This window comes from Nuphar pumila, chromosome 5 (assembly GCF_984573655.1).
Source record: "Nuphar pumila chromosome 5, dmNupPumi1.hap1.1, whole genome shotgun sequence".
NCBI lineage: Eukaryota > Viridiplantae > Streptophyta > Magnoliopsida > Nymphaeales > Nymphaeaceae > Nuphar > Nuphar pumila.
In genome coordinates this window covers 134655372-134679486 of record NC_143253.1, presented here as the reverse complement: position 1 = coordinate 134679486, position 24115 = coordinate 134655372, and the positions used below count along the sequence as shown (strand labels likewise).

The 24115-nt window shown below is 40.0% G+C and overlaps 1 protein-coding gene across 1 annotated transcript; it reads left to right on the top strand.

Moving 5' to 3' along the window:
• Positions 1-516: 516 nt before the first annotated feature.
• LOC149838865 (E3 ubiquitin-protein ligase UPL2-like) lies at positions 517-22676 on the top strand. The gene is made up of 17 exons (XM_090006848.1): positions 517-742; positions 851-991; positions 6553-6648; positions 6752-6958; positions 7658-14207; positions 14302-15377; positions 15499-15801; positions 15875-16082; positions 16369-16637; positions 16834-17114; positions 18214-19324; positions 19415-19561; positions 19701-19781; positions 19855-20080; positions 20229-20368; positions 20860-20966; positions 22176-22676. Exons 2-17 carry the CDS (start codon positions 893-895, stop codon positions 22276-22278), a joined length of 11004 nt encoding a protein of 3667 aa, XP_089862974.1. The 5' UTR covers positions 517-742; positions 851-892; the 3' UTR covers positions 22279-22676.
• Positions 22677-24115: the final 1439 nt, after the last annotated feature.

The window sequence follows — 24115 nt, the reverse complement described above, 5'->3', positions numbered from 1 at the left end:
TCATTCTTCCACCAACAATAAACATCACAGTCATTTTCTCTATGGATGGCAATCGATATAATTTATGATTCAAAGACCATTTTAGTTCAAATCAACACCATATCCAACCACAACAACCCTTAGGACATTTAGGTCATTTCAATTATTGACACCTTACCAACTTACCCTAGTAACCCACTTGCCCTAATGATAGGGCCAAATCCCCCAATAATCCCAAAATGACATATGGACCTTACTCCTTTTATAGGACTGCTTAGCTTTGTAAAATCCTGGCAAAAATCAAACTAAAGTTTGGTACTATTTGTTCGTGGCATGAATGAAATGAAAACAACCCTTTGCCAAGTTGCTCACATAAAACTAGGGCTTAGAGAGAAACCTTCCTCACTAAGTTGAGAGGTAAATAAAATAGAAGCCCCAAATGAAAGTTGAAATTGATTTCATTTCCCTTCGATATACACAAAAGTACTCAAAACCGACATCGCTTTTTCGTATGCAGTATATATGAGGGAACCATAGTCCTCCATCCTTCGAATTAACCTTCAATTCTCTCTCTCTCTGTCCAAAACCCCTCTTTCTTATTTGGGTTGTCATCGAGAAACCACAGAGGACGAAATAGAGAGAACAAGGGAAGAAATCGACGGCTACCCTTGTGAGCTCTATGCTTTTGGATGGTACATATCGACGTGTATGCATCGCCGAGTTGGGGTTTCTAGGCACCAATCACAGAGGACCCCAATTGTAGGTAAACTCAATTTTGCCACTTTTTCTCCCTCGTTTTCTCTTGTTGGGTTTTGTGGGTTTGTTGTTTTACTTCGTGTTTTTTTTCATTTTCTGCCTTTCTTTGTTCTAGGGTTTTCGGTGGTAGTGTTGGGTTGTAGGGTACCCGGTGAAGATGGGTACCGTCTTGGGGAATCCGCCTATGCGGCTGCGCCAACTCCTTTCGTCTGGCGAAGGGATGATGAGGCCCTTATTGAAACTGGATGCCGATCCTGTGAGTATCGTCTTCAGCTTTCTGTTGATTGGTGTTTGTTTTTTCTTGGGGTTAACCTTTTGATTGGTTTTGATGATTTTAGTTGCTCAATTGTATTAGTGCGAATAGGAACCGTAGTTTCTTAATTGACTCGATCTTTTTTAATGTTTTTGTTCTGATTTGTGGGGTTATAGTGGTGATTTTGGTTGTGGGAAGTTGGTTTTCTATTTTATTTGTGGTTACATGCATTCTTAGCATTGTAATTAAGGCTTCTTTGGTTTCATTTGTCTTCAATTTTATTGAATTGGATGCTGCTTCAGATGCTTGCTTTCTGCTTTCGATGCCATGGGTATGACCAAGGAGCTATTTGTGGGTATTTGTTATTGATCAATCGCTGGATGGCTAGTTTGTGTTTCTTGTAATTTTATGAATCTCAAGTCGGTGAATGTATAGTTGTTTTTTGTTATTGCTGACTCCATGGTACATGGTATTTTGGTGTACGGTACTGTAGTTTATGGTGATTGATGCTGATCATTTTTTATCTCCTTTCTTCATAGTCCATTCGTCTCTGTGTGTCTTGGTTTGGTTTGATAACTGTCTCATTTTGCATGTATCAACTTCTATATGCGTAAAGAAATTCACAACTGAGCATCTATGCTGTGGACTGCGGGGTCTTTCTTGGTTAGAAGTGGAAGGGGCTGTTCTCCACACTTTCATGCTTCTTGTATCGGTCTGTTTGATTGTTTCCCTTTATGCACGTGGTGTGGTTCTTATCACTAGTTTCAGTAAAATCTTAATTTCTTTCAATCAAAATTTCTTTTGGCGCCTTCCAATATAATGAAAAAACTCTTCTGCATTTTTTTTTGTTGACGTTGAGGGAGCATTATCTTGATGGTTCTTTTTTCATTCCAGTCAACTTTCACAGATACAAATCATTCATATATTGAGCACTTTGCAACGAATGAATCATGGCTATTTTCATGAATTAAAAGTGGAATATGTATGTAACGTCTAGATTATGTTAGTATTTGCATATCAATGTCATTTACTTATTTATATCTATTTGAGATTCATGCAGCTATCTAGTCATATCATTCAACTTTTTGAATTTATCTTTTTTTCCGAAAGGATCTTGTAATTAGGTTTGGCTAATTACAAATGACCTTGATGTTATTTAGGAATGCTATGATGTAGATTCAATGTATGCTCCTTGTGATTTTTTTATGGTCAAAATTGTGCGTTCTTCCACTGCAGGTTTGAGAAATGACCATGGCTTCATGGCATTGCATGAATCAGTTGTCTTGGATAAACTCTGTAGTGTTTAACTGTTTTGTGTGTTTGAGACATGAGTAGGGATGTAAAAGGCTCATGTTTGGTTATACACATAATCCAACCTGAGTTTGGTCAATCAAATTCTGCAAAATTGTATCCAAATGATAATTGGGCTCAGATTCGGTTTTGCAATTTTATATCTGAGACTGCATGCATGTCTGACTCAAAGTTTAACAGGATCGGACCCGATTTTATGTAACTGTAGATTTATTAGGGTATATGCTCTAGCTGGATCTGGATAGGGCAGACATGATCTGAGCTTGAGCTGATCCTGGACTGTTTCAGCTTGGCTCATTTAGGAAAAAAGAAAAAGAACGTTTGAGCTTGAACAATCTTTGTTCAAGATTAACTTGGATCAGGATTGAGCAAGCTTGAGTCAGGCTCTGCTCAGGTTGAGCTGATTGACCTTATAAAAAAAAGTTGAAAATCTGTTTTTGTGGGGGACGAGATTTGAACCTTAAAACTCTTTAAAAGCTGCCTGATGTCTGGGTGGGATACATATTTTGCCTTGTGCGAGTGCAAGAAAAGGTCTATATAATAATATAAACCTATTAATCTATACATTTAACAAGTGTACTGTAATTGAACCTGCTCGAGCTTGATGGATCTGATATATGCAAGCAAGCTGACTTGTGCCTGAGCTTGGCTCAGTTATATACGTGAACGAGCTGGAGTGCAGCTCAGGTAGCTTGACTCATTATGCACCCTAGGTTTGGATTTGGTAAAGACTCTAAGTAGTCTGAGTTTGAATCTGATTATGAACCTGATTAGATCACATCCCATTATATATGAATTGAGTCTGACCCTTTAAATCCCTAGATGAGTAATTTCAATTTGTTAAAGTATAGTTGAAACATCATGTATATATAGTAGGCATGGTAATGATTCGGTGCACAAGGTGCACCTTCTCCTTGTTATAGTCTGCTGGATTTTATTTTATCCAATGGTTGTGCTAATGAAAAAAAAAGAGCGCGCAATGCATTTATTAACTTGAAGATTTGAAAACCTTCACCTAGTGTCTAATTGGCAAGCATAGTAAGTGTGAAAGCATATGCTCATGATTAGCCGGATGTTAGGAGGTTTGTGTGTTCATCGTGCTTGTTAGGACAAGTAGCGTTTGAAGAAATAAAGACCTATCCAAGAATTATAGGGCGACAAAACATCAGTTTTCAACCACACCTTAGGAAAACATGGAGTCCATAATACATGCAAACTTTTTCTTCAAAGCCTATATGCTATGTCGCACGGGTGCGGTGGGTGCAGGCACAAGTACCCCCACGCACCAAGTGTTGTGTGGGCCAGGTCAGGACCGGACTTGGCCAGGCCCACCCGAAAGCATCACAGAAAAAGTGGAGGGAGGGGGGTCCAACAGCCCCCTTCCCCACTTCCTCCCTCTCGTCTTGGTGCACACGAGAGAGAGAGAGAGAGAGAGAGAGAGAGAGAGAGAGAGAGAGAGAGGTGGGTTTTGTTGCCTCCTCCCACCTTTTATTTTCATTAAGCAGGAGAGGGCCTATAGGCACCTCCTTCTCCCTTTATATAAAGGATATGGTTGGGTTTGGATTATAATCCAACCCAAACTCATTTTATATAAAATGTAACATATGGGTTTTGATTGGGTTGTATATGGGTTCGAATATTTATTCAATCCAATATATATATATATATATATATATATATATATATATATATATATATAGCCATAATCCCATACCTGCAGTTTTAGAAATCTTGCACCCGTATCCGTACCAGAACCCGCACCCCCTACCCATGTGACATAGCCTATATGTATTTCATTTAGATTTCACAAAACAGTCCATGGTCTAGAGATGGATGGCATCTATCCAAATAGTTGGCATTATAGAATTCAAGGGATGTTAGGATCTCCAGCTGTCACATAGGTATGGGTGTAATAGTGTTTGGAGGCTTCAATACAGAAATTTCTAAAAAGATGGGAATAGGGATATGATCATATGTGTGTGCATGTCTGTGTGTACGCACATACACACACACCCCACAAGTTTTACCAGATCATAAAATGGATAAATGGGGTTGGTTCAGGTTCAAAACCCAAGTGATCTGTGTCCAAAAGTACCCAGTGCCAGTTTCCATGTCAATGTGGTATGAGTCGTATGACACAAATACAGGGGATTACCCATGTTACATGGATCTTCAGATGGCAACTGATGTTAAGCAAAAGGATTTATTATCTCTCTATATATATACATACATACAGACATAAAACCTTTCTTTCTTTGTTTGTTTGTTAGGTTTTTACTTTTTACTTTTAACTCTCTCTTTCTTCATTCAATAACTATTTCAATATGCCTCTTTTGTGGGCCTCCTATGTCACATGGGTGCGGGTGCGACACTTTCAAAAAACTTGGGTGCGGGGTGCGTTAAAAATATAAAAAATTATATATATATATATATAAGTCCAAAAGTTGGACATAAATGACCCTGGGTGCGTTGACTGCACCCAGGGTCAGGTTGACCGCATTGGGTGTGGGTGCGACACGGGTGCGGCACCTAGTTGAAGAGTCCCTGTGACTTAGTGGGCCTCACATTCTCCTTATTTTTCTGTTTTCTGTTTTCTGTTTATTTTTATATTCCTAGTCAACTCTCTTTTTCATGGCCCATAACCAAAACTTACTATTTTAATAAATAAATATATGTGTAGGGAAAATATTGGCTACAGTCTAGAGCATTTTACCCTCTAGCTGAAACTCATAGTCGCTCTTGTGTAATGAAGTAATCACCTACAAGAAAGATCCAAGCGCATCAACACCACTAATCCGATGAGCATAACAGTCCACCAAAACAGCCACAATGGGTACAAACACAAGAGCCACTAAGGACGCAATAGGCACACACAAGGGAGCATATTCAAGATAAAAAATATTATTTTAATAATGCATAACAAATACATGGGGGAGATAGAAATCTAGCCGTTAAACTAGTCCTAACCGCTAGTAATCATAGCTCTAAAAAAAGTAAAAATAAAAAATAAAAAAAATAGGATACAAAAAATTATGTAGAATATATATATATATATATATATACATAGGAAATGCTCTTTGGATCAAGTGGTTTTGATGTAGAAACATGATTTTAACACATCATGAACCATGAGAATTTGATGCCCTTAAAAAATCTACTTACATAACATGATTGGACTGTCTAAAAATTGGTTTTTCCTAAACTAACCATATAGATCGTATCCAAATAACAAAAATGAAGAAACGAGCTATCTCTACTAGAGGGTACAGTACAGTTGAGGACTCGAGGGTAGCCAATAGCCCAATATTATATATATATATATATATATATGTGTGTATGTATATATTGCTTTAATGATTGGTAGTTGATTGAGCTTACGACACATCTTAAATATTACACCTTGAGCTTAGAGTATTATTATTTGTTTGATCTGATCATGGTTACTCTTGCATGAATCTTTAACCCTACTATGCTGATGTTATGTTCTCATTGACACCTTATCTGCAGTGAAGGGTTTGACTATCCTTGGCAGTAAGAATAAAACAAAAACCCTTTACTCTTTCTCCCTGAAAAAATTTATATAGACACACACACACACATACATACACATGTACATGATCCACAAAAAATGATAAAAATGATGAAACAGGCTATCTCTACTAGAGGGTACAGTACAGTCGAATATATATATATATATATATATGTTGCACACACAAAGCTAACTTCACTATCGAAGGACTAGGAAAGCGGCACAAACCAGGGGTAGTGATTGTTTGTTAAAGATACATGACTCTGCTAAGTGGTAACACGATGTATAGAATCTGACACCTGCCTGGTGCTGGACACATCTTACATTTTTCACCTTGAGCTTAGAGTATTATTAGTGTATGATCTTATCATGGTTACTCTTACATAAAGCTTTAACCCTACTATGCGGATGTTCTGTTCCCATTGAGTTCCATTATACAGGACACCTTATTTGCAGTGAAGGGTTTGAAGACCCTTGGCTATAAGAATAAAACGAAAACCCTTTTCACTTTATCCATTAAAAAATTCACACACACACACACACACACACACACACACACACACACACAAACATGCACATACTTGGGCAGCAAAAACAATTGTTCACCTGATGTTGTTCATTTAAGTTCTAAGTTTTGATATCAATGATTTACTGTAAGTCACTGTGAGAAATGCAAAATATGTTTTGTATGGAATTTATTGCTCATTCAGCATAACTTTTGCAGCCTCCAAAGATTAAAGACTTTATAGACAGGGTAATCAAATGCCCTTTGTCTGATATACGCACTCCACTTTCCAGTTTTTCTTGGGAGTACAATAAGGTATTTTCAGTAATGGAAATTTTAGTTTCCTCTGTTATGTTACTTTAGTTCCTCTCTTTTCTTCTCTCTTTATGCTTCTTTAAATTATCGTTTCTTGTTCCAGGGTAATTTTCATCATTGGAGACCCTTGTTTCTCCATTTTGATACATACTTCAAGACATATATCAGCTGTAGAAAAGATCTTCTATTGTCTAACGAAATTTTGGATGAAGATGCTCCATTTCCAAAATATGAGGTCTTGTTAGTTTTGAAAGTTATGCAGACTATTTTGGAGAACTGTCCGAACAAGAGTTCATTCAGCGGCTTAGAGGTCTGATAAAATCCTTTGACATATGCATTTGCTAGAAGCAGGACAATGGTCTGATTTTGGATAAATCACGTGTGTTGTACTTGGTTGCATATGTGTTGTATATGTATTCACAGACATGCATGTGCTCTCTGGAACTTCTTTTAAGGGGAATATCTTCTTTCCTGAAAAAATATCTTCACATTTTTTGGGATTAAAAATGAAATAAAAGGAATTGATGTACAAAATTACTTTTTTTAATTTTGGATGTTCTTAAATGTTGCACTGCTGTCATAGTTTTTAATTTGGTTTTGCTATGTAAATCTCACGTTAGTTTCATAATGTAGGTCATGATTGTCATATACTATACGGGTGTGTCTGTTTATGCAAATCAAACAGACATATATTATGCATCCGTGCATGTGTGTGTTTATACTTTATACTAATTTGACAGTTAATGGATCACTTATGAAATAATAAAAAAGATAGACAATGAAAAAACGAAATAGATTACCAAATACTTGATTGATGGCAGTACAGTTTCAAATGCATATACTGAAGTCACACACAAATACATGTGAAGGTATGTACCTGTGTGTACTTATCTGTTTTCCTGTTTTTTCATCCAAAGAATTTAAAAAGGAATTCATGAATAAAATTCATGCAAAAGTTGGTTCTGTTCATCCATATCAGTCTGAGGCATTATTCTTCTTTCTTCTTCAGCATTTCAACTGCTTGCTTGCATCAACTGATCCAGAGATCCTGGTGGCTGCACTTGAGACACTCACTGCTCTTGTGAAAATAAATCCCTCAAAGCTGCATGTGAGTGGAAAGATGATTGGGTGTGGTTCTCTGAATAACCTTCTACTTTCTCTAGCTCAGGGATGGGGAAGCAAAGAAGAAGGCTTGGGTTTGTTTACATGTGTTGTGGCCAATGAACACAGGCAAGCAGAAAACGTAGACCTGCTTTCAGCTGATTTAGAAAAAGAGTGTGGGAAGTCACAATACCGATTGAGCTCGACCTTGCATTTTGAATTCCGTTCTGTTAGTGATGAAACACAAGCGTCCAGATTGTGTACTATACATATTCCTGATATACATAAATGCCAGGATGGTGATTTGGTTATTCTGAAGCATTGTGTTGACCAATACAATGTGCCTTTGGAGCAAAGGTTTTCTCTGTTGTCAAGAATCAGATTTGCTCGGGCTTTGCGCTGTCATAGCACTTCACGGGAGTATAGTAAAGTTTGCTTGCTTGCCTTTATTGCATTGGTCCAATCCAGTGATGCACATGATGAGCTGGTAGCCTTTTTTGCAAATGAACCAGAGTTTACCAACGATCTTCTCAAGCTTGTACGATCTGATAGTGCTGCTGTTCCTGAAGACATAAGGACTCTTGCTGTGGTTGCACTGGGAGCACAGTTAACAGCTTATTCATCTTCTCATGAGCGGGCTCGCGTGCTTAGTGGATCTAGTGTTATTGCTGGGGGTGCAGGAGGGAACCGTATGGTGCTCTTAGGTGTACTTCAGAAGGCTGTTATGTCTCTTGATGGCTCATCTGATGCATCATCAGTTTCATTTGTTAGTGCTCTTCTACATGTTTTTCTTCTACATGTTATATCCTCTTCTAGCTCTGGAAGTTCTGTGAGAGGATCTGGATTAGTTCCAGCCCTTTTGCCGCTTCTGCAGGATGTTGAATTGAGTCATATGCACCTTGTGTGTTCTTCGGTCAAAATCCTTCAGAAGCTTATGGATTTCAGCAATGCAGCTGTCTCCTTGTTCAGGGATCTTGGTGGAGTGGATTGCTTAATTCAAAGGTTACAAGTAGAGATCAATAGAGTCCTTGACACATGCTCAGCGAATAGGAGTCCGATGATTATGGGTGATGCATCGATTTCTGGAGATAATATCTTGTACACCCAAAAGCGCCTTATCAAGGCTTTGTTGAAAGCACTTGGATCTGCTACCTATGCTCCAACAAACTTTGGAAGGTCCCAAAACTCCTATGAAAATACTTTGCCTGCTTCATTAGCTGTAATATTTCGCAATGCAACTAGATTTGGAGGTGACATCTATTTCTCAGCAGTTACAGTTATGAGTGAAATTATTCATAAGGATCCTACTTGTTTCCCAATTTTGTATGAAGCAGGCCTTCCTGATGCATTTTTGTTCTCAGTCATGAATGGTGTCCTTCCTTCTGCAAAAGCAGTTTCGTGTATTCCAAGTGGTCTTGGTGCTATTTGCCTCAATGCAAAAGGATTGGAGGCAGTTAAGGAACAGAACGCTTTACGTTTTCTAATAGAGGCTTGTACAACTAGAAAGTACTTGGTTGCTATGAATGAAGGCATTGTTTCTCTTGCCAATGCACTGGAGGAGCTTTTGCGCCATGTTTCCTCGCTGAGAAGTATTGGTGTTGATATAATAATTGAGATTGTTGAAAAACTTTCTGGTTTGGGTGACGGATCCTCTGGCATTGTTGAGAGGGAATCGGCAATGGAAATGGATTCTGAAGAAAATGTGATTGAAGGGCATAAGCTTTCAGCTGATGCAATGGAATCGGCTTTTGAAAGGGTTTCTGATGAGCGTTTTTTCCAACTGTGCATATTTCATGTGATGCTGCTTGTACATCGCACTATGGAAAATGCTGAAACTTCTAGATTGTTTGTTGATAAAAAGGGTATAGAGGCAATGATAGGACTTCTTTTGCTACGAAACATTGCACAGTCATCTGAAGGTTTGTCCACTTCCATGTATACTGCATCTGTTTTCAGAGGTTTTACCCAGCAACATTCTGCTGCACTGGCACAAGTTTTCTGCTCTTCCCTGAGGAGTCATCTGAGAAAAGCTTTGAGCATGCTGAGCTCTCCTGGGTTGTTTTTATTGGATCCTCAAGCTGATCCAAACAGGGAGATATTTTCTAGCCTTTTTGTTGTGGAATATCTTCTGTTTCTTACTGATGCATCCAAGGAGAATCGTTGGTTGACTGCATTGCTTAATGAGTTTGGGAACGGTAGCAAGGATGTTTTAGAAGATATTGGGCGGGTCCATCGAGAAGTTCTATGGCATATATCTCTCCTTGAAGATTCCAAAGTTGACATAAAGGATGGTGCCACCAGTTCAGTGCAGTCCCAGAAATCAGACTTGAATGTGCATGATAGTGGTGAACAGAGACCGAGCAGCTTCCGCCAGATCCTTGATCCATTATTGAGGCGTAGATTATCTGGGTTTGGGGTAGAATCACAATTTTTGGACTTTGTAAGCCTTTACAATGATGTTAGCCGTGCCTCGGGCATCCAGCGGAGACTGGGTATAGATGCTTTAACCAACATGCGTATTGGTTCCAATCCCAGCCAACTACAGGTCTCATCTTCTTTGGACGGTGTCTCTACAAACAAATCAGCAGGTGAACAGCAGAGGTCCTTTTATACCTCATGCTGTGATATGGTGCGGTCACTTTGTTTTCACGTTAGTCATTTGTTTCTTGAGTTAGGGAAAGTGATGGTACTCCCTTCTCGACGACGGGATGATGCCACCAATGTGTCCCCATCAGCCAAGTCTGTTTTATCTACACTTGCTTGCATTATATCGGATGACTTGAATTTTGATGGGCATGTTGATCCTTCTAAATCAGATTCATTTGTGTCAACAAAGTGTCGCTACATTGGTAAGGTCATTGACTTCATTGATGTCATCCTTTTGGACAGACCAGACTCATGTAATCCGCTTCTGATAAATTGCTTTTACAGTTATGGGGTTGTCCAAGCTATCCTAACAACTTTTGAGGCTACAACTCAATTGCTTTTTGCAGTCAATAGAGTACCTGCTTCTCCCATGGAAACAGAGGATGTAGATGCTGGAGTTGATGAAAAGTCGGAAACTGAATGTTCTTGGATTTACAGTGCTCTAGGTAGCTATGGTTTACTTCTTGACCACCTGGTGACATCATCTTTTATCTTGGCACCTTTTACAAAGCATTTGCTCGTTCAGCCTCTGACGTCTAGAAGCACTCCAAAGGACCCAGAGACATTTGTGCGAATAGTTCAATCCAAAGTATTGAAAACAGTGATTCCTATTTGGAATCATCCTCAGTTTTCTGAGTGTAGTTATGAGTTCATCAGTGCTATTATTTCTATTATTAGGCACATTTACTCTGGAGTTGAAGTAAAGAATCTAAGTAGTGGTATTGGAACTCGGATGTCTGGACCTCCTCCAGATGAATCCTCCATATCCATGATTGTGGAGATGGGGTTTTCAAGGTCACGGGCAGAGGAAGCTCTGAGGCAAGTGGGGATAAACAGCGTAGAGATGGCAATGGAATGGTTGTTCTCACATCCAGAGGAAACCCAAGAAGATGATGAACTCGCTCGTGCTCTGGCTATGTCACTAGGAAATTCCAGTTCATTAATGATGGATGACATGGTTGGAAGTTCAGGCAATGTGGACCAGGAGGAGGAAAATGTGCACCTTCCTCCTGTTGATGAACTTTTATCATCATGTCTTAAGCTTCTGGAGACAAGGGAAAACTTGGCTTACCCGGTTAGGGACCTTCTTGTAATGATATGTTCTCAAAATGATGGTCATTATCGAAACAAGGTGGTTGCCTTCATTATTGAGCATTTGAAGTCATGCCATGTGGTCCCAGATGGTGGAAATGATACTATGTTGTCTGCATTATTCCATGTTCTTGCGCTGGTTCTTCATGAAGATGCTGCCACACGAGAGGTTGCTGCTAAGAGTGGTCTTGCATTGGTAGCTTTGGATTTGCTATCTATGTGGGAGCCACATACATCAGATGGAGGGAAGCCACACATCCCAAGGTGGGTGACAGCGTCTTTGCTGTCCATGGATCAGATGTTGCAGGTGGAAACAAAATGGAATTCTGACATATTTAGTGCTGAACAGTCAAAGAAGGATGGAAACAAGGGCCAGTCTTTTGCTGTTAATGAGAATGGTCCAAACAATTTGAACTCAGCTTTCGGCTCGGCTACCATCCAACTATCTGCATCTGATCAGGAGAGACTTGTTGAGATTATTTGCAAATTCATTTGCAAGCAGCTTCCTTCTGAAACAATGCACGTGCTCCTACAATTATGTGCTACTCTGACCAGGGATCATTCTGTCGCAGTGAGTTTTCTTGAGTCGGGGGGTTTGGTTTCACTTCTCTCTTTGCCTACCACTAGTCTATTTCCTGGTTTTGACAGCATTGCAGCAACCATAATTCGTCATATTCTTGAGGATCCACAAACTCTTCAGCAAGCAATGGAGTTTGAGATACGTCACACTCTAATAGCTTCCCTAAACAGGCATCCCAGTGGAAGAATGACACCACGCAATTTTCTTAGTAGCATGGCTTCTGTCATCGCTAGGGACCCATCTGTTTTTATGCTAGCTGCTCAATCTGTATGTCAAATAGAGATGGTGGGAGAAAGAGCTTACATTGTTTTGTCTAAAGACCGTGAAAAGGAAAAGTGCAAGGATAAAGATAGAACATTTGACAGAGAGAAATTGACACCTGCAGATAATAAAATCTCCTCTGGCGATTTTAATACTGCTCCAGTTCCAGGAAATGGGCACACTAAGCTTTCAGATGGGAATTCTAAAGCCTCTAAGCCGCACAGGAAAGCTCCTCAAAGTTTTGTTACTGTTATTGATCTTCTCTTAGATTCGGTTGTGGCATTTGTTCCTTCAAAAAATGACGGCTTAACAGATGGTAATCATGGTACCTCATCACCAATGGAAATGGATATTGATATTGTCACAAACAAGGGAAAAGGGAAGGCCATTGCTACCGTACCTGATGAGATCAAATTGGGTGGCCTGGAAGCTTCAGCATCTCTTGCAAAAGCTGTTTTTATTTTGAAACTGTTGTCTGATATACTTTTAACTTATTCTTCATCTGTGCATATTCTTCTTCGCAAGGATGCTGAAATTGGTAGCTTCCGTGGTCAAAGTCAACGTGAGCCTACTGCACGTCGTCATGGAGGAATATTTCATCACGTTCTTCACAAATTCCTTTCTTGTTCTGGAAGTACTAAGAAAGACAAGAAAGTTGATAGTGATTGGAGGCATAAATTAGCAACCAGGGCTGGGCAGTTCTTGGTGGCATCTGCTGTTCGTTCTGCTGAGGGGCGAAAGAGGATTTTTACTGAGACAAACTGTGCCTTTGGTGATTTTGTTGATTCATCTGATACCTGTGCTTATAAGAAGCCGAATTGTGAAATAATCGCATTTATTGATCTTCTAAATGAAATTATAGCAGCCCGCTCACCCACTGGTTCATATATATCAGCTGAAGCTGCTGCGACATTTATTGATGTTGGGTTAGTCCAGTCCATGACCAAAATTCTCCAAGTGTTGGACCTAGATCATGCTGATGCTCCCAAAGTAGTTAATGGCATTGTCAAATCTCTGGAGTCAGTAACAAAGGAACATGTCCATTCTGCCGACTCCAATACTACAAAAGGTGAAACAACTATTCCATCTACTAGTCAGAATCAAACAGGCAGAGCAGATAGCAGTGGCGGTATTTCGCAATCTTTGGAGAACACTTCACAGCCTGATGACATTGAGAGAGCAACTGATCCAATAGAACCACTTAATGGTGCCCATATTTCTGGGAGTTCAGACTCAATTACAGATGATATGGATCAAGAACATGATGTAAATGGTGGTTTTGTGCCTGAAACTGAAGATGATTTTATGCATGAAAATTCTGAAGAAGCTGGAGGGATTGATAATGGTGTAGATACTGTGACCATCTCCTTTGGCATCCAGCAGGATGCTCAAGGTAATCTTATTGAGGAAGATGATGATGAGGAAATGAGCAGTGATGGTGGTGATGAAGTGGATGAAGATGACGAGGATGATGATGATGGCAATGATGAATTGGATGAAGATGAAGTTCATCACTTGTCGCACCCAGACACAGATCAGGATGATCATGAAGTTGATGAAGATGAATTTGATGAGGATGTCATGGAGGAAGAAGATGAAGATGATGAGGATGATGAAAATGGGCTCATACTCAGACTGGAAGATGGTATCAATGGAATCAATGTTCTTGACCATATTGAGGTATTTAGCAGAGACAACAACTTTTCCAATGATGCTCTTCATGTTATGCCTGTTGAAGTTTTTGGATCCAGGCGACAAGGGCGGACTACATCTATATACAATCTTCTTGGAAGAGCTGGAGACAATGGCATTCCTATTCAACATCCCCTTCTATTAGAACCTTCTGCTTCATCACGTTCAATTCTGCATAGGCAGTCTGGTATGTTTATAAGCCATGTTAATGGAATAGCCCTTTGTATTTACTTTAGTTATTTATTTTCCTTTTATCAATTGTATCTGTTGTCCTGTCACAGATAGTACAGGTGGAACAAGTGCCTCTGATCAAAGCATTGAGAATTCTTCAGCACATTTGGATGATATTTTTCGTACTCTTAGAAATGGAAGACAGGGAAGCCGTTTGAGCATGTGGACGGAAGACAGTCAGGTACGTGGTGGATCTAATGCTACAATGGTTACTCAAGGTATGGAAGAGTCCTTTGTTTCATGCCTGAGGAGACCAAGCCAAGATGAACCTTCCAGCCAACCTAGTGCTCCAGTGCAGCCTCAACACAAAGCCGATGGTGATAATGTGCAAGAGTCAGTTGGACCAAGGGAGGAACCATTGAATGAAAGCAATGCCGGCAATGAAAGTGAGATTTTCCAGTCGTCAAACTTGGCAGGGACAGATGAGACGAGAAATGTTGATATAGGCAACAGTGATCATGGTTTTCTTCAAGAGAGGGATGTGGTCCACTCACAATCCCACGGTATTGAGATGCAATATGAGCGCAATGATGCAGTTGTAAGGGATGTTGAGGCAGTGAGTCAAGAGAGTGGTGGGAGTGGGGCAACCTTGGGGGAAAGCCTCCGTAGCTTAGAGGTGGAAATTGGAAGTGTGGATGGGCATGATGATACAGGAGACAGGCAGGTAGGTGATCAACAAAACCGAATACGAAGAGTCATTGTATCATCAGTGAATTCCTTGCCAATGAATAATGTTGATGCATCCCCGCAAACTGTCAGTGAGATATCACATGATCCTAACCAACCAATTGAGGAGAGTCGCCCAGCTGAAAACCAACAAGTTACTGGATCATTGGATACTGGCTCAATTGATCCTACATTCTTAGATGCTCTTCCGGAGGAACTAAGGGCTGAAGTCCTTTCTGCTCAGCAGCATCAAGTGGCTCAGTCCTCAAATGAGCAGCCTCAAGCTGCTGGGGAAATCGATCCTGAATTCCTTGCTGCCCTTCCCCCAGATATCCGTGCTGAAGTGCTTGCGCAACAACAAGCACAGAGATTACATTCCTCACAGGAGTTGGAAGGGCAACCAGTGGAAATGGACACAGTTTCTATAATTGCAACTTTTCCTTCAGATTTACGTGAAGAGGTAAACATTTGGTCAATTATATTTTTGCTTATGCCTTTGGAAATTTCTGTTTCTGTTATTCACCTGTTTGTTGGCCATATTTTGTAAGTGCTACAAATTTAAGATTGTTGTGCAATATCAGGTTCTATTGACTTCATCAGATGCTATCTTGGCCAATCTAACACCTGCATTAGTTGCGGAAGCAAATATGTTGCGCGAGAGGCTTGCACATCGTTATCACAGTCGTGCACTTTTTGGAATTCATTCTAGAAATCGGCGTGGTGAGTCTTCTGCAAGGGGCGAAACTGCTGGATCCAGCCTGGACAGAGTTGGAGGTATTGCTTCACGAAGATCTGGTGGGGCCAAGATTATTGAAGCTGGAGGTGTTCCTCTAGTTGACACAGAATCCCTAAAAGCCATTATTCGCCTCCTCCGCATTTTTCAAGTAATCAATTTTATATTTTTTTAGTTCCTTTTCTAATCGATCACCCTAAGCTTTTAATTTATGTCCTTCACAGCCTCTTTATAAAGGGCAATTGCAAAAGCTTCTGCTCAATCTGTGTGCTCATCGTGATACCCGAACTTCATTAATGCAACTTTTAATGGATATGTTGATGCTTGATGTGTGGGGCCCCACCAATATTGTAAGCTCTGCCGGAGAACCATCCTATCGCCTTTATGGATGTCAAAACTCTCTCATTTATTCTCGCCCTCAATTTTTGCATGGTAAGCAATTCAATTATTTTTGTCAGGACTTGCTTTGAAATGTATCTGATTGATCTTTTCCTGAATGTTAAAAAAAGATTTAGGTCTGGGCATGTTCTCATTTTATGGTTTGGTATGAGGCAGAAGAGAAAAGAAAAAATTTCCCTCATTGCTTAATTTCTTTCTAGTTGCTTTCAGCTTCTGGCTATTTGTTCCTATCACTGAACATATGATAATTGAAGCATCTAGTAGTATCATCTGCAGTGTCGAAGTGAACCTTTGTCCTAACATCCATTCTATTTCACAGGAGTTCCTCCCATGGTATCAAGGCGTGTCTTAGAGACGTTGACATATTTAACTAAAAATCATCCCCAGGTGGCAAGGCTTTTGCTTCATCATCAGCTGCTTAAGCCCTCTCTCCAAGTGAGAAATTCTGACAGAGAGCGTGGAAAAGCTATAATGGACAGTGAAGACAACACTGCTGGGCAGCAGCATAAAGGTGATGTTGGCATAGTTTTGCTTTTAAGCCTCTTGAATCAGCCATTGTACTTGAGGAGTGTAGCCCATCTTGAACAGGTAACAATGTTGGATGTTTACACGCCCATGTAAACACACACGTGCACATGCAGACTCTCTCTCTAACTGGTTTATTAAGATTGGAAACATCTCTCTCTCTCTCTCTCTCTCTCTCTCTCTCTCTCTCTCTCTCTCCCTCTCTCTTATTGGTTTACTAAGATTTGGAACATCTGTTAATTCCTTTTTCTTGGACTAGTTGCTGAATTTGCTGGAAGTGATAATTGATAATGCTGAAAGCAACTCTGGCATACTTGACAAGTCTGAGGAGTTCAAAGAGATATCTGCATCAAAGAATGTCTTGAATGGTACGGTGTCCACTGCTGATGCTGCTGGAACTTCGACTAGTAAAGATGTCATGACTCCCAATGCTGGTGAAGAATCAAGGCCTTCAACTTCAGTCCCAAGTGATTCTTGTGTATTACAAAATCTTCCAGAGACAGAGCTTCGCCTTTTGTGTTCTTTGCTTGCAAAAGAAGGGTACGATTAGATGTTTACATATTTAGCATTTTGATCTTTATTTTTTTTTGGATACCCCGCATTTGGTTGCCTAGAGCTTATTGATATAACCTCTACTAATATGATTGACCTCTGGTGATTCCCTTGGATCTTGCAAAAGTAAAAATTGATTCATGATCCAATGCTGGGTCTGGAGCAACCATATCGTGGATTATTTGTCTTGATCTACCAAATATTATTTTTCGTCTATTAATTTTCCTCCATAGTTATTATGATGACACATGATTTTGCATTGGGTTTTCACTTTAGGAAGGGAGTAGACAGTTCACTGAATTCCTTTCTTGTTAGATGTAGTTACGGGAATGGTACTGTAATTTGTCTGATGGATTTTCAGCCTGTAATTTGAGATGTTGTTAGTGTCTTCAACTATATATTTTTTTAAGGATATTTTTTGTCTAATCCCAAACTTGATACTTTGTTGGGGGCATCACGGTTTCTTAACTCTATATACTGTATGTTCCTTTCTGTGTTTCCTTTGTTTTCCCTGAACTTTTTCATAATTGTGTTGTTCATTTTATGATTACTTCAACAATTAACTGTCCTATTCTGGTTTCTTCTGCTCTCCCATTTCTTCCAACAAGAAATAGAAGGCAAATATAAGTTTCCTCTCTCCATTTATTCTAAAATGACATTATTTATTGGTCTGGTTCTTGATTAGGTTTCATCATGGATAATATAAAGTCCATACCAAAAACAATCTATTTGTGCATTCCTAACCTCTGTATATTCCTATAGTGTGCATAAATTCAAAATGGCATCTTTGCTTGGGCCACCATTAGATGGATGTGATTATATCCTCTTAGGTTGGTTCATTTTTTCATAGGGGCGTTTTGTTCTCTTTTTGGTTGGGGTGAGGCTGGGGATTTGGACACGGGTGTTTGTCATCACCAATATTCTTTCTATTTCTTTTTTTTTCCTTTTTGATAGAGGGATAACCCCTGTGAGACGCAGACCTGAGACCCCCTGCCATTTCACTCAACACATATCGTTCTATTTTTTTTATCAATAAATAAGGCTACTTTTTTTAATATTTTTAATACTCTGTTTTTGTACATTGCAGATTATCAGATCCTGTATATGTTCTGGTTGCTGAGGTATTGAAAAAATTAGTTGCCATTGCCCCTACCCATTGTCATCTTTTTATCAAGGAGCTAGCAGGCTCTGTCCGAGATTTGATGAGGTCTGCAATGGATGAATTGCATGGATATGGAGAATCAGAAGTAACTCTTGTCAGCATGGACTTGACAGATGGCACTGCAATTCTTAGAGTTCTTCAGGCATTGAGCTCTCTTGTTTCATCCTTGATGGAGAAGGAAAAGGATGTTCCTCTTCTTCCTGAAAAGGAGCAGAATAATGCGATTTTACAAGTGCGGGATATAAATGCTACTTTGGAGCCCTTATGGTTGGAACTGAGCAATTGCATAAGCAAAATAGAGAACTCTTCGCAATCTGCCATGGGATTATCTTCAACTTTTGGAAATCTTATGTTGATGTCCACTAGTGTGATGCCTCCACTGCCAGCTGGCACCCAGAACATATTGCCATACATAGAATCTTTCTTTGTAGCATGTGAAAAGTTGCATCCTGGTCAGTCTGGAGTTTGTCAGGACTTTGTTGGTGCAACCAATTCTGAGGCTGAAGAAACTTCATCATCTAATAGAAGCCAATCATCCCATGTAAAAGCTGATGACAAGCACACTGCGTTCGTGAAGTTCACAGAAAAGCACAGGAAGCTTTTAAATGCATTTATCAGGCAAAATCCTGGCTTGCTTGAAAAATCATTCTCCCTTATGTTGAAGGTGCCACGTTTCATTGATTTTGACAACAAACGGGCTCACTTCCGGTCAAAGATAAAGCATCAACATGATCATCACCATAGTCCTTTGAGAATCTCTGTCAGGAGGGCTTACATTCTTGAAGACTCATATAATCAATTGCGTATGCGTTCAACGCAAGAACTGAAGGGTCGCCTGACTGTCAATTTCCAAGGGGAGGAAGGTATTGATGCTGGTGGGCTTACTAGGGAATGGTATCAGTTGTTATCAAGGGTTATTTTTGACAAAGGTGCTCTACTTTTTACCACGGTGGGGAATGAGTCCACATTTCAACCAAATCCCAATTCTGTCTACCAAACAGAGCATCTCTCGTACTTCAAGTTTGTTGGTCGAGTGGTATACATATTTTCCTACATGGTTGAATGGTCTTTTCAATTTTTCTTTTCACTTTTTTTCCCACCACCAACTTTGCATGGTACCTTGCAGGTTGGAAAAGCATTATTTGATGGTCAACTGCTGGATGTTCACTTTACTCGATCTTTTTACAAACACATCCTTGGTGTGAAGGTCACATATCATGATATAGAGGCTATAGACCCAGATTTCTTTAAAAACTTGAAGTGGATGCTTGAGGTATTGCCGGATTGGTCCATCTTTTTCATGTATTCTGTGTTTTGTTTTCAACATTATTTTCTGTGCACATTGGAAGTCTAGATTCTGGTCCCTGAACTGGAATCCAGTGCTAATATATTTGTTGGGACTACATATGTAGAATGACATTAGTGATGTATTGGATCTTACATTTAGCATGGACGCCGATGAAGAGAAGCTCATCTTATATGAAAAAACAGAGGTAATGATTTTTCCTGGTGTTGAATTTTTTGTTGGCAGTAGCCTCTTACAACTTACAAGTGTATCTGATGCAGGTCACTGATTATGAATTGATTCCTGGTGGTCGAAACGTAAGAGTCACAGAAGAGAACAAACATGAATATGTTGATCTTGTTGCAGAACACCGTCTCACAACTGCAATCCGGCCTCAAATAAATGCCTTCATGGAGGGTTTTAATGAGCTCATTTTCAGGGATTTGATATCTATCTTTAACGACAAGGAGTTGGAGTTATTGATTAGTGGGCTCCCAGAAATTGACTGTAAGTTGTGTACCAGTTTATTGGTTTTCTGGAACTCTTTCTTTCTACAAGTTTTTGGTGATCTTTCTGTGATTTTCTTTAGTATGGCTATGATTTTTTCTCTCTGAATCACGTCTTTGACTGTTCTTCCTATTGATGTATTTCATAGTGGAAGACCTGAGAGCAAATACAGAGTACTCAGGGTACACAGTGGCATCACCTGTCATACAATGGTTCTGGGAGGTGGTTCAGAGTCTCAGCAAAGAGGATAAGGCTCGACTCTTGCAGTTCGTAACTGGCACCTCCAAGGTACTCTCTCTCTCTCTCTGACCCACATAGAAGCCTCCTTTCATGAAAGTCTCCTTCATTTTTCAGTGGTCAATAGTTGTAGTCTATAGAAGTTTTAGGTATTGTTCATTACCACTCTCATGACCTAGTCTGGGTATCCTTCAACTTGTCCACCCTTAGCCTAGTCACTTCAGGACTTGGCCCAGACGATGTTTACTTGAGTTTCTCATTGGGGCACCATGCCTGCTGATCTATGCGATTATGTAAAGGAACATGGTTGCTGATGTGTATGCATCCTGCAACATTCCCCTACTTTTTTTGTTGTTTGATGCTCATATAATGTGGGGAGCCCTATTCTATTCTGTCTGGTGAAGCTGGACTAATGTACAATAATCTATTGTTTATACAGTTTTTTGTTCGTCTCTTTTATGGTTTCCAGCAAAGGGAAGACAAAAATATTGTAGTTGTACTCACATCCTGTAATTTCTTGTTTGTTTACGCAAAAATCATAGGTCCCCTTGGAAGGTTTCAGTGCGCTTCAGGGAATATCAGGCTCCCAAAGGTTTCAAATACACAAGGCTTATGGCAGCCCGGATCACTTGCCATCTGCTCATACTTGGTAAATACCTTTTTATGCTGAAGCTTTAGATTTTTGTGAATCCAACAGGTAGAAAATACCTTGGGCTATGCTTACTGTTATGTATTTATCATCTGAATAAACATCAAATTGGATTAGCTTGCAGCATGTGTTGTCTGCTTTTATAGGGCTAAACATTAGCCTTTCTAGTTGCATTGGTGTAACTACTAAAGGGACTTGAAACTCATATAGATCCAACAACATGGAAGAACATCATGCATGTTATGCTACAGACATGAACACGGGTATGGGGCATGACACTGATGCACTTTGTATGACACGTGAGTTATGTAAAAACTACGAAAACAATAAAGCATGAATAGTGAATACCATTTTAAGTGCAAATTCTTGAACAATAATTCCAACTCATTAATGATTATAAACAGTAATAGTAATTCCAAATTGAAAATTGGTATCGAAATTTAATATATGACAAACTTTAAAGGGAAAATCATGCAAGTAAATGGAAAATGAACAATCATGTCAAAAAGAAATGGCAAAGAGGCATGATTACCCTTGTCCCATTACAGGTTTGACTGTTATAGATGTCTGATTTCACGTCTGGTGTGTTGTCTTGTTGACATGTGTCACTCATGCTAAGTATCCATGTGACAGATTGCATGTTGCAAATAAAACTTTTGGTTCACCTTCCATTTTGACTGGATTCTAGCCAAGGTTTATACCTTAAAGGTTGTAAAGTATCTGTTCATATTAGATTTGTATAGCCAGCTCATATTAGGTTTGTATAGCTGATTGTTGTATAAGAATTTTGACCTTCCATGGTTGCAATAGCAAAACATGTAGTCTGATCCACCACACAGGATTAAATCTGAAAAAAGGACTTTAAAGAAATCGATTATCTAAATTGCTCTTATATATGGTCCAAGTATGCAGCATTAAGAAAAAAAATGGAAGATCCATTCTTATTGAAGACTCAAAACTGAGTTAAATGGGATATGGTGCGATAACCATTCTAATCATGCGGGTTTTTTAGATTGCATCATTTTTGTTTGTAGTGGTGTGGGATGAATTGATTGTATTCCTCCCTTTAGGCTGGTTATGTTAATACATCCACTTGTTTTTGTCTGGTGGTGGCCCATGAGACTCTTTTTATGTGGATGTGTGCTTGAAGAATTTGCTTGACAAGTGCTGCCCAGTTCCCAGCTTATATTTTTCATCCGTTTGCTGCAGTTTCAATCAGTTGGATTTACCAGAGTATCCTTCCAAACAACAGCTTCAGGAGAGGTTGCTTTTGGCCATCCATGAGGCGAACGAAGGTTTCGGATTCGGTTAACAGAATTGGCCATTTGCACTTTTGTAGATATGTGTTCAAAGTCTGACGGATACCAAAAATGTGAAGAATGAAGGTGGCGGGGAGCGTTGGAATCAGTTTTTATTATTTGATGTACAGCATTTTTATAATGGATGTTCCTTTGGCAGTTTTGTATTTTGCCCAAATTGTTATTTGCCCCAATCTGTGTTTCATCTTCTTATCTCATACATCTTTAGAAACAATTGGGTATTAATTGTAGCCAGTGCCCACTAGTCACTACAAATGGAGTGGGATTATGATGGTAGGCTGGTAGGGGTGCTGTGCAGGGGTTCAAATTTATAATGATATCTGTTTGTTGATTTTTCTGACAGCCCCAAGTGGGGTTGGGCTTTGGCTATCATACGGGTGGTCATGTTTCGATTTCTGTGGGCGTCGTTTCCTTGCACAAGCCGATGCCCAGCATAGGTTCCGGTCCTAGCCACGAATTTTTCCCCTCGGGGAGTCGATCCATGATCTTCCTGCTAACCAGGTTCTAGGTTTTTCTGTGTAAGAAAAAAAAAGCCACAAGGGCTCCACGAATGTTGTCAGTATCGGATAACGGTTTGGCCAGCGATTCAGGTGAATCGGCCAATACCGATACTCAAGTGAATCGTCCTATCAAAAAATAATTAAAAATAGTCTCAATCAGAAAGTGACACATGTTAAAACCATTAAAATAATATTAAAAATAATTTTAAGTATTTTTAAATTTATTAAAAAATAGCGGATTCAAGGGTGAAACATATCGATTTTCTTCTGATACGGCCGATACACACCTATACAACATTGGGCTCCTCATGCTTGGCTTGGTTGATCGGCCTATAAGGCCTTCATATTAAGCACATTGCGAATATCAAATCCGTGCATGTCTGTCAAGAAATTATCCCTGACGGACCGGGAGGGAATACTTGTGGAGATTTACACTGCGGGCATCAAAAGAGGGCTACGGTCAATGGTGGCTCTAAACCCTAAACCGTTTACACAGAAGGGGAGTAAACGAGTAGGGGTGGCAATTTCTGACACGACCCGCCAACCCGCCTCTTAGGCGGGTTCGGGTTGGGCTGAAGCCAACCCGTTTAATAAACGGGTCGACCCGCGCAACCCGTTTATTAAACAGGTCGGGTTCGGGTTGGGGGTATGCCAACCCGCCAACCCGGCTGACCCGTTTAATAAACGGGTTAGGCGGGTGGGTCAACCCGCCAACCCGACCCGTCAACCTGCCAACCCGTCTGCCCGACCCGCCAACCCGACCCGTCAACCTGACCCGCCAACCCGCCTACCTGCCAACCCGATCCGTCAACCCGCCAACCTGACCCGCGAACCTGAAAACCCGTTTACCCGACCCAACCCATTTATTAAATGGGTTGGCTGGTCGTGTCGGGTTACCCGTTTATTAAACGGGTCGGGTTCGTGTTTGCCACAGCCGATCCGTTTAATAAACGGGTCGGGTTCGGGTTGAGGTATGCTGACACGCCAACCCGACCCGCCAACCCGACCCGATTGCCACCCCTATAAACGAGGGAAACTTCGCAATTAAAGCTGGTGCCTAAAAGGAGTCTAATATTTATGCTTACACCTCTCCGTTTGCGACCATCCTATTGTATTTAGGCTTTCCGTACAATACGGATTCATTTAAACAATATATATATATATATATATATATATATAGAGAGAGAGAGAGAGAGAGAGAGAGAGAGAGAGAGAGAGAGAGAGAGAGAGTAATGCGTAGGTGCTTGTTGAACATTAAGTGCTTGCTATAGGTATTTGATGAGTTTTTCTGTTCTTATTCGATTTACGAGGAATTCACATCTGGATCATG